At 54.6% G+C, this 11477-nt stretch overlaps 1 protein-coding gene across 1 annotated transcript; it reads right to left on the minus strand.

The window, feature by feature from the left end:
• Nucleotides 1-2980: 2980 nt before the first annotated feature.
• Nucleotides 2981-10282, minus strand: LOC149867926 (alpha-galactosidase MYORG-like). Its single transcript, XM_090037577.1, has 2 exons — nucleotides 8821-10282; nucleotides 2981-8144 (listed from the first exon to the last, which is right to left on the minus strand). The coding sequence occupies exon 2, from the start codon at nucleotides 6164-6166 to the stop codon at nucleotides 4052-4054; it is 2115 nt and encodes a 704-aa protein (XP_089893703.1). The 5' UTR covers nucleotides 6167-8144; nucleotides 8821-10282; the 3' UTR covers nucleotides 2981-4051.
• Nucleotides 10283-11477: the final 1195 nt, after the last annotated feature.

Genomic DNA, 11477 nt, shown 5'->3' on the forward strand with positions numbered 1-11477 from the left:
GTCCTTCTAATTAACACAGTTTCCAATGAAATCACTGGTGGTAACAATCGAAAGCTTTGAAGTGTTGCTGATATGTCATATCAGATGATGTGTTGCTGACCTGTACAAAAGGGTGGGGATGACAAACGTCTTGTAGGCAAGACGTTTGGTTTGGGTCCTGAGGTCACGGTCAGGATCCCTGCCAGGGGCTACACCTCGGACAAAGCATGAAACACCTGAACGTCCCATTGGGCACCTTCCTCTATTAGGTGCCTACATACCTATAAAACGGGTGCCCTTTCTATCTCTTTACCTCACTTCCCTTTCTGGACCATCTGCCAGAGAAAAAAGCCATGCAGTCCTTAATATCCAGCCGGGACGTAGCAATCCAACCAGCAGGCAAAGGAGGAGCTATTGCCATCCTCAGCCGTGGAGATGACAGCGGTGAGGCTAACAGCCACCTCTTGGATTCGGCTGCAAGAGGTGTGATGGGAGGCAGTGGCTGTGGCTCTGGTTTGGGGTTGGAGGTTGGGCTGCAGACGCTGCTCTCTCTGCCGCCTGCCCCTGCACGCTTCCCATCGCAGCGCTGGTCCTGCTGCAGCCCAGGATATGAAGAACAGGGCACGTGCGTCCCCCAAACCCGCAATCACTCCTGCCCCACAATTCGTGACCTTCCAAGAGCCCCTTCACCTCGCCCAACTCAGCAGAAGTAAACTCCCTGCCAAACAACAGGCACCTAATGGGACCCATCCCTAGCTCAGCGAGACGTGCCAGACCTGCCACAACAATCAGCCCCCACAACAAAACCCTCAGGATATTCGCATCATGTACACCAGTGGTCTCCAACCTTTTCAGTGGGAGATCACCTTTGGCATTTAAAAGCAACCCAAGATCTACCCTCGCCGCCCAGCAGGTAAGTCTGCGGGGAGGGAAGGTGGAAGCGATCGAGAAGAAATTATTTGGGGGCGCACCTCCCCAGGAGGTAGGTCCCACCCAGCCGGGGCCCCACTCGACTTACCCCTGCTCCTGCCTCTGCAGCACCGCCCCTCGCTGTGGGGGGCCTCAGTCGAGCGCCCATCCCTTCCCTCCCCCACGGATGGACCTGCTGGGCTGGGGCATGCAGGTGCATGCACGCGGGCACTTTGCCTCCACGGGGCTTCAAAACCTCTAAGGATGGAGACTGCACCACCTCTCTGGGGAGCCTGGCCCAGTGCTTCACCACCCTCCGCGTGAGAAAGCTTTTCCTAATATCTAACCCAAATCTCTCTTCCTACCACTTGAGCCCATTGCTCCTTGTCCTGTCGTCTGCCCCCCAAGGAGACCAGTTTATTGGACTCTAAGCACCAGGGACTTAACATAGATAATGACTCCATGGTCCTTTATAATCTTCCTGATACTTGCTAACCCCTGCTCTTTACAGACGATAATGACCCTGCTTAACAAGCGTTTGTCCAGGTTGCCGTTCAGCTCAGCTGTGTCTGCTTGTCTCGGAGGCCTGAGGAATGGTATAGTGGTCCCCAAAATCGTGGCTGTGTCCATATGAACCGCGCAGTCGTTCCAATACAAGGTGTCGCCCACAAGCAGTCTTGCCCCTCCGTCCGTACAGTTTTGCCCTTGCCAAGGCCATATATTGCAGGCTTGCCAGGAGGAGAGATGCACTGAAGGCCAGGATATTTTCAGGGCTGTATTCGGTAGTTGTGTTGGTCTGAGACAAAACGAAATGCAAAAACTCTCGAACTCTTGGTTCAGAGATCAGGAAATTTTAAGTAGTGCTATAGACAGGGGGACAGGTTTCTGAGTCCCGAAACCTGTGTCACTTTTTTAAAACATCAGACTGATTCGCTCTTTTTTAGGAAATCCAGAAGTCAAGGGCAGAGGTGCAGGAGACGCAAGACAGCATTTCTAAGTTCAACGAGCACCTGCCTGTGTTTTTCCTGTACACCCCGCGGCCACGTTTCCCAGCTCCGGGCTGCTTCTGTGGGTGAAAGGGGAGCAGATTTCCCATATAAGCCTTCATTTACCTAGGATGCTGAGCTACGATTCCTCCTTTGGACCTTAGGAAACCACCATAATCGCTGTAAGGGTGAATTTGGGGAGTCATGGACTCAGCAGCGGGACGGAGGAAGAGCCGGGAAGTGTGGAGAGCTCTGCCTACCCGGCAGGGAGATGGGGGGATTTTTGTTCTTTAGTTAGTACCTGTCTGGCTGCTTTGTTGTCTCGAGTTCAGGATTTTCCCCTCTAAAAAATTTCCTTGCTAATACAGAGTCTTGTAAGTGCTTCGGTGTAGGGAAGTATAGCCTGTTCAGGGCAAGCAGGGAAAGGGTATTAGCTTTCTCAGGTTCCTGGATGGGAATTCAAACCATTTCCATTATTTGTCCAGAAGGAGCCCAGAGGTCCTAGGTAGGTCTTTATTATTGCCATTAACCAGCTGGCAGAAGGTTTGCATATGTTTAATGCCGTAAGAAAAAGAAAGCCCGGAAATGCAGCAGAGGCTCTCTGCATAGCAGAGCCTGGGGTTAGATCATGCTAAAGAAGATCTCTTGCTTGGAAAAAACTGTTTTGTTCAAGCCCCCCACCCAAAAAAAAGAAATCCCATTGCATCGAAATTACCATGTCCTGTTTGTTGTGTTGCATCTGATTTTTTTCTGCCATAAGAAACGCATCCCACCAATCACATCTGGGTTCCAGCACAGCGGTGGTGAACATCTTGTTGCTACTATGAGATGTGCAATAAGTACAGTGCTTTGCACTAGCAAGGATTCACTTGGGGACCCAGAACTACCACTAAAAAAAGGCCGATACAGCCTTTGGGATGCATTGATAACAGAGATCCCAGCCAGGATATACCCAGAATACGATCAGGTTTGGTCACTTCCACTGGCCGGGGAAGAACGTGTCTTCCCAGCCCTTGCCCTGTCCCCTGCCGGTATTTTGATATCTTTCCAACTCAGAAATGGTGAGGACAAACAGGACAGCATTTCACAGAAAGTTTATTGCACAGGAAGGCATACGGAGCGGGGAGCAGATTGCTTTTCCAGAGGATAAAGGCATATGTCTTAGAGAACATTACGTTTGTCGCCATAATCCCCCACTCATTTATCGCACGGGACAGCATTAAATCGAATGGCACAGCATCACTACCCTCACTTCACAAGTGGGGAAACTGAGGCACAGGCAGGGATGTTCCTGTCCTGAGCGGAGAGGTGGCCGAGTTGGTCTCCTGAGGTCCCTTTGCGTGCCCAAGGTCAGTGGCAAAGCCTGGAACGACGTCGGTCTTGTGAGTCTCGCACGTATAAGAAATGAAATCCATGAACTCAGAGTCTGCACAAGTTTCAAGCACATCCTTCCATCCCCCTGGTTTGGGGGTTAAATCTCCAACGTCAATAAAATGCAGGCATGGATTACACGGGTTAACAAATTGGCACCAGAGATAGGCTTGTTGGGTTTCTGTAGGTAGATCAGTCAGTAATCTCCCCCAGTGGAGGCCAAGACGTTTGTGACTGATATCAACCTTAACTCCTTGTGCTGAGATCGCTGGGTTTGCAGCCAGCTGCCACGGCTCTGCCACCCTTTGCAAACCTGTCACACGAGCTGGTGGCAGGAGTCTCTGTCTCTGCAGGAGTATCGCATGACTCATACTTAAAAATTATTCTGCTGTAAGCAATGCCAGCACCAAGAGCAAAGCCACCGTATACTGCAAAAAAATAAAATTGAATCAGGAGGACGACGGAGTCACCAACCAGCCCACACAATGTCCTTTAAAGAAAAACAGTGTCCGAGTCATTGCTCTCTGAGAACATAATGAGCAGAATCTGTGCTTTCCTTATGCTGTACATATAAATGATACCAAGACCGAGATGCTCAAGCTTTAAAAAGGGACATTTCAACTAACAAAATGCTTATAAAAATATTGCGGTGTGCCCAGAATATTACCATTCAGAAGTCGCTCTGTGCCATAGTTATTGCTATCCATAATAACATAGCATGGGGTATTGATCTCAGGACATAAAATGCTTCCTTAGTCATAAAGTTCAGTAGCCATTGCAAGGCTTGAAGCCGATGGGGGAGCCCGTTAAGACACCCAGAGGAAATAAGCAACTTCATCCAGGTCGACGGGATAGTCTGTCAGCAGGACCGGGGTCTTCTCAAACAGCTCCCCTTTGTAACTGCGCCATTTCCCGGCGGGCAGGTACACGTCGCGCTCTTGTTTGCCCAGCTCCAGCACGGGGGCCACCATGAGCGTGTCCCCGATGAGGAACTGGGAGTCAATTTTGTGGGCAGATTCGTCGCTGGGGGAAATCCACCAGATGGGCCGTATGATGGGGTCCCCCGTGTCCGTGATCTCCCCGGCCAGCTCCAGCAGGAGAGGGGCGACCAGGGACTCGTGCAGCTCCATGAACCTCTGCGCAATCTCGATCACCTCCTTGTCGTAGAGCCAGGGCGGGATGGAGAACTGCATGGAGGGCATGAAGGCCGACAGCTCCAGCCAGCGGATGTACAGCTCCCGGTCGGGGATTTCAACAGCTCCTTCTGTCTTGTTCGGGAAGAAGTTCCCCCCGATCATGTCCGCCGAAATGAAAGGATAACCCAGCATGCTGATGGTGAGCACGGTCGGGATCAGGGACTTGAGGCCGAGCTCGTAGCCCCACACCGAGTCGCGGTCGATGATGCGGAAGAAGCACGATATGTTCTGGGACTGGTAGCCGACCCGAACCTCGGCCAGCTCGTAGAAGGGGATGGCCATTTCGGTGTACCGGCGGGACCAGATGCTGGGGTCCGACAAGGGCCGGAAGGTGCTGAACTGCTTCGGGAGGTAGCTCGTCTCTCCGGCGTCGAACTTGAAGGACGAGATGCCGTACTTTGAGCGCAGCTGCCTCAGGTGGCTCTGAAACCACTCCCGGGCCGCCGGGTTGGTGAAGTCCAGGATGGCCCCGATGCCGTTCCACCACTCCACCATCGCGGGGAGCCTCCCCGTCGGCTCCTTGATGAACAGCTGCCGCTCTATCCCCACGCCAAAATTGGAGGACTCTCTGTGTACAAAGGGATGAATCCAGAGCGTAACTTTAAATCCGTCTTCCTTCAGTTTTAGAAACATGCCCGTCACGTTGGGGAACTTCCCCGGGTCAAACTCGAAATCGCCGTAAGCGCGCGTGTACATGTCATCGATTTCAATGTGGCTGCAGGTGAACCCATGCACTTTGATCTTTCCTGCAAAATCGAGAACTTTGTCCTGGTCGATGTCATTTTTGTAGAGGGCCCAGGTGGACCAGATCGGGTAGCGGAAGGCGTTTTCCGACGGGATCTTGGACGGCTTGTTGAAATACCGCCGCACCATGTACTTGTGAATGGAGGTCACGTCGGAGCCGACGCACACCCTGTAGCTCAGCTCCGGGAAAGGCTGCTGCCCCAGGGGGGGCTTGTAGGGGGAATCCTTGTAGCGGGCCTGGAAGAAAAGGGACCGCTCGGTGGCGTTGAACCCGAGGTGGAAGGGCACCGAGTCGTTGATCTTGATGGCGGCCGCTTTCGAGGACAGCCAGTACCGCTCCAGGATGCCCCCGAAGCTGTCCCGGAAGGAGTACACGTCGCTCGTCACGAAGGGCGCGGGCTCCTGGTACCCCGGGAGCCGGATGGGCCAGTGCTGCACGCTCATCTCGCAGCCCCCGTACCAGTGCGCGTCCTCCCAGAACATGGTGTGCTCCACCGCCGTGTCCGCCACGAACTCCTCCCAGCGCACACGGTAGCACATCACCGTGTCCTTGTGCTTGACCGTCTGGATGAAGAAGTTCAGCTTGCCCTTGTCCGACCGGGTGCAGGTTAAGATCTCCCCTTCCTTGGAGCAGGACTCCAGGTCGAGGGTGCCCGACTGGAAGGCCAGTCTGAAGACCACCTCCCCGTCCTGGTTCTTGATGATGAACCCGTCCTTCCTCAAGTCCATCAGCTCCGTCTTCAGCTGCTCCGCCTTCCTGAGCGACGCCGTGTAATAGCACCACGCCACCACCGCCGCAATGAGCAACAGGAGCCCTGCGGTTATCGTCCCAATCATGGGCCTCAGCTCCTTGGACGGCTCCTGCTTTGCTGGGGTAAAGCATTCAGGCAAAGGGGTTCCCGTGGCGGTCTCCTGTGGATGAATAGGCTGATTTTCCATGAGGCCTGGAAGCCGAACCTTGCGTCTGGAAGCTTTGTTCATTACTTGCTAGTTTTTCTCTGGCTCCCCAGGCGGAGTAAGGAAAGCGAGATTTGATTTACGAAGGGAGCTGAAACGTCCCCTCCGAGTCTATTCAATCCTGGATGCTGGTGCCTGGAATACAACTGGGGAAAGCCGGTATGGACAGCAAACAAAGCATTGAATCCTGCTAATAAAACAAGGCCCTGCAAGCTAGGAGCTCCCTGTGTCTCTCAGCTGTCCCAGTTCCAGTTGTTTGCTGGCTCCTGGGCGCGGGCTGTTAAAATGCAGCTCCCCCAGCGGGGATGTGCCAAGGCTCCTGTGAGCCTCTCTTGGCTGCAGCCCGGCTCGGCTCAGCCAAGCACAGGGGTTGGGGTGAGAGCAGAGAGCGGCCTCTGGGTTAAATAAGGGCGGGTGGCAGAGACCGCTGCAGAAATAGCTTTTCCCACCAGTTTCTGCTCTGCACCTCGACCCAGGAAAGGAGGCAGGGAGGAAGCCCTGGTGCACTCCCGCGCCGCGCTGCGGACCTGAGCTTCCTGCGTGCTTGTGATGGGCAGCACAGGGGACCCCCGGGTGTGCGCTCGCTGCTTCATTCCCAGCGGGCATGTGGAGGAGGCTTATTTCCACAGGGCACGACTGCACGGCTGCAGGAGATCAGGCCCTTGCTGCATTCACCTGTCAGGAGAGAGAAAACCTCTGCCACGAAGACCCTGCAGTCCAAATACCAGACCAATGGAGGGAGGCAGGAGAAATGAATGCACAGAAGAGAGACGTCACTTCATAATGGTCACACCACTGGTCCCAGCAGCGCATCGGAGCTGGGAAATGAACCCAGCTGTCCCCAGTCCCAGCCCAGCGCTCTTTGCATTGAAACACCTCCCCAGGAGGCACTGGTGACATTTTCTCTGTCAGGCAACCAAATCTTGAACTGGACTCTGAGCAAAACGAAGATGCTTTTAAGAATCAAAGACCCCTGTCAGGTTTTAAACATGTCAGGTTATTCCATGAAGCAGCAGACCCCAAACACCAAAGCACAGGCCTTGTAGCAGTGTGGAGGGTAAAGGGCTTGGGGGGGAGGAAAGCTTCCAGAAGCACCTTGCGGATGGTAGGAAAAGCAATTCAGCTGTAAGCTTGCAAGCTTGAGCCATACCTTAAGTATCTCCAAATATATCACGTCCTTCTCAATGACAGAAGTGCCTAAATATAGAAATGCTATGCTGCTGCAAGCTCCATTAAAAGTACCAGCAGTCAGAGCTCAATATCAGCCGGAGCAGCTTCCAAGCGACCTAAATGAGCGGCTGGATTTTTAATAAGACTTTGCAAACCAAAATGTTTCCTCTCTGCTCTCTGCACGGCCTTGACTCCAAACAGAGAGGATGGCAATGGAAAAACTCGATCCCCAAGCAAAGGCAATTTCTTATGCCCACCTTGTGTGGTCTTTGGGGCTGCAGGGGAAATTTGTTATTTGCTGTAGGGTCGAGGAGCCCCAATTCTGGTTTGGGGTCCTGTGGGGCTAGATGCTGTTAAGAGGAGGAAAAGGCAGCCCCTGTCTGTGATGAAGCCACATTTCCCCACATTAGAATAGGACAGCTGCCCTTTAAAGGCAAGAAGCCAGGCATTTCCAGCTCCATCCAGCCCTAGAAGTATAAAAGAGGCATGCCAGGGGAGACAGTGGGTGGGCTCCAGGCTGGCATGGAGGAAGGAGCTATGGGGTAGAGGATGCACTCATTATGGGCAACCGAAGGTCTGGACGATTGGCATTGCTGGCTTGCAGCTCTGCACAGATGTGGACAGCCATGGACTGAGCCGAGTGGCAAAGGCTCGGGGTCTCCAGACTCCAGCAAAGCAGGGAAGTGGATCTGCTGAGCGCTGGCTGCAGTGCAGACGCCAGCAGAGAGACTCTCGTGTTGGCCAGCCAAGCACGGGAGTCACCCAGGGACTCGGAGGCTTCTTGTTCTCCTGCTGCCCACAGAAGCATCCATTGCCAGCTGAGCTTCTCAATCTGCCAGGCAAAACACATTTTTCTGTCTTTTCTGTTTAACCCTAGCTGAGTCCCATCATACCCACCCCTAACCCTAACCCTAACCCTAACCCATTCCTGGTCCGGCCACAGCAGTTTCAGATCTCTTCAACCCCGCGAGACCATGATGAACTTGGGTTCCCTCAGGAGCAAGACTTCCCCTTTCACCTCCCCCTGTCCCGGGCACAACGTGACAAGCAGGAGAAAACTGGGAAATGGAAAAAAATAAACCCACAAGTTTCCAGAGTCCTGGCACTAACGACAGCATGCATAGGTCTGGCTAAAAACCGTACACCAGCTCCATAGACCCCTCCTTGGGACCACAGCTGCTGCCTAAAAAGCTCTAGTAAACCTTTTTTTGCTCTTTTATTTTTGCATCCCCAAACTGGAAATGTTTGTGACAATGCATTGGATTTCCACCCCCCAACCGCCGGAAACCAGAAAATGACTGTTCTGCATCAGCCCTCTTTGTCAGAGGTTACAGAAAATGTTGGAGTGAGGGGACACGAACAATTTCAAAAGGGAAAGCATTTTGTCAGAAGTTCATTGAAAAAACCCCCACTTTTAATAAGCAAAAATTTCTCCCTTTGCATTTTTTCCACCGCTTTACAGTGTCTCCCTCCCTCGGTGCCCAAGTCACAGGGTGCTGCAGGCTTACTCCGAGTCACAGTGCCGCAGGGCTCGAGCTGCTGCTCCGCGCTTCCCTCTACTGCAGACTGCCTGTTAATGCTACGCATTTCGGGCCAAGCCGGTAACAGGTTTCTGATCAGTACCGCTTGCACAGCTGATCCTCCGTACCCACCAGACAGGAATGACGCAGGGCAGGCAGTAGCAGTACTGCACATCCTTGCAAAGCCCAGTGGCGAGCAGCAACGGCAAGGTGAAGTGATTGCAACGCTGACCCGAACAGCAGAAGGGGAAAAAGCAAGGGAGGGAAGAAACGGAAGCCGAATCATGACTGAGGCAGTGACCTGGGAAGGGCCTGCCAGATTTCCAAGGGGAAAGCTCTGGCGCCAGCAGAAGTGAGGTCTCTTGGAGGAACAGAAAGGAGAAAGGTGCTGGATGTGGAGAGAGACGTCAGGGTGCACTGTTTGCCTCTGGCAGGCTGCAGCTTGCTCCTGGTTTACTCCGGGATCCCTGATATCCTGCTCAGACCCCAGATGCATGGGGGAGATGGGGACAGGCCGCAGACCGAAGCCATCATGCCTGCAGGCGCTACAGCTGGCCTGCCTGGCTCTGGCCTGATCTCTCCCACGAGAGCGCTGTTGCTTATGGCTGGCATGGGACGGAGCACGTGCTGAGCTCGCAAGCTGGCAATTTGCAGGTGGCCACTGGGTTTTCTTGCATCTCTGAAACCTTCCAGTCGTCCTTCAGCAGCAGACAGCAATGATCCTCCAGTAGAGCAGCCCCATCCTTCTTCCTCATCGCCAGTGCCAGCCATGGCATGAGACAGCTCTGACGGGCTCCCCGCTGCAGCTGAGCCCATCCATCAGCAGGGACCCAGATGCCGGCGCTCGCAGAGCCACTGCTGCCCGAGCATCACGGGTGAGACGTCTTGTCCGGCTGGCAGATTTCAGCAGCAGCTGCTGGGATCCATCATCCCTTTGCAGGGCAGGAGGGGTGAGGGTGGAGGCAGAGATGCAGAAGTGGGGGCTGGGGTCATCTGTGCGTGAAGGGGGAAGCACGCCAGCATGGCAGGGTTGGGGCAGAGGACAGGACAAGTCCAGGACCTTCCAAATCAACAGGTTTCTGGGCTCCAGCACCAGTGCCCAGGTGGGGGCAATGTCCCCCTGCCCTGGAAGGAATCCCCACCCAGCCAGGGGCTTGCTGCTAGCTGCCCCATCAGGGCAGGGGGCTAGGACTTGTCTCTCCTCCACAGCTCTTTCCAAGTCCTCCGCTCTGCTCCTGTTGAGGGAGCCAGGGCCAGGAGCTCCCTTCTGCTGGGGGAGGTGGACATTGTCCCTGCCCAGGCTTCAGTGGCAGACCCCCCTCTGGCAGCAGGCAGCCCCCCGGGGACAGAGAGAAATGTCCCAGCCCCCACCAGGAGACAGCTATCTCCTGGCTCTGTGCTAGCACCAAGGGGGAGCCTAGAGCTCTCCCTGGCTGCTGCAGGCGGCCAGTGCTGCACCAGCAGGGGCAGGACCAGATTGCTGCCATGAGCAGCAAATCTGCTCCTGAGTCTAGATGCCTGTCCAGGAGAGTTGATGATCTCCACCCTAGAGTTCTAAAGGAACTGGCCGAGGTCATTGCAAGTCCCCTGGCACAGCTTTATGAGCACTCGTGGTGCTCTGGTGAGGTACCGGAGGACTGGAAGAGGGCCAACGTGGTCCCCATCTTCAAAAAAGGCAGGAAGGAGGACCCGGGAAACTATAGGCTGGTTAGTCTCACCTCGATCCTAGGCAAGCTGTTCGAGAAAATTATGCTGGCACTCATCCAGGAGGGGCCAGCAGGGGACTGCATGCTTAGGGGCAACCAGCACGGGTTCATCAGTGGCAGGTCCTGTCAGACCAACCTGGTGGCCTTTTATGATCAGATCACCAGATCGTTAGACGCAGGGGTAGCAGTGGATATAGTCTTCCTGGACTTGCGGAAGGCTTTCGACACTGTCTCTCACCCCGTTCTCATTAAGAAACTGGGGGCTGTGGTGTAGACACCCACACAGTCAGATGGGTCGCCAACTGGCTGGAGGGCCGCACCCAGAGGGTGGTGGTGGATGGGTCCTTCTCAGCCTGGAAGGACGTGGGCAGTGGGGTCCCGCAGGGCTCGGTCCTCGGGCCCGCACTGTTCAACATCTTCATCAGCGATTTGGACGAGGGGGTAAAAAGCACCTGTTCAAATTTGCTGATGACACTAAGATGTGGGGGGACATGGGCACACTGCAAGGATGCAACAGGCTACAATCAGACCTAGACAGGTTACAAGGGTGGGCGGACAAGAATAGGATGGGTTTCAGCACAGACAAGTGCAAGGTGCTGCACCTGGGGAGGAAGGACCAGCACCATACCTACAGGGTAGGGAACTCCCCTCTTGTCAGCACGGAGGCAGAAAGGGATCTGGGGGTCATCACTGACTCCAAGATGAACATGGGCCGGCAGTGTGGGGACGCGGTCAGGAAGGCCAACCGCACCTTGTCCTGCATCCACAGAGGCATCTCGAGCAGGTCCAGGGAGGCGATCCTCCCCCTCTGTGCGGCACTGGTCAGGCCGCAGCTGGAGTCCTGCGTCCAGTTCTGGGCGCCGCACTTCAGGAGGGATGTGGACAGCATGGAGAGGGTCCAGAGGAGGCCACTCGCATGGTCAGGGGGCAGCAGGGCCG

Source organism: Crocodylus siamensis, chromosome 3, assembly GCF_052110815.1.
Source record: "Crocodylus siamensis isolate JL-2025a chromosome 3, ASM5211081v1, whole genome shotgun sequence".
NCBI classification, from domain to species: domain Eukaryota; kingdom Metazoa; phylum Chordata; order Crocodylia; family Crocodylidae; genus Crocodylus; species Crocodylus siamensis.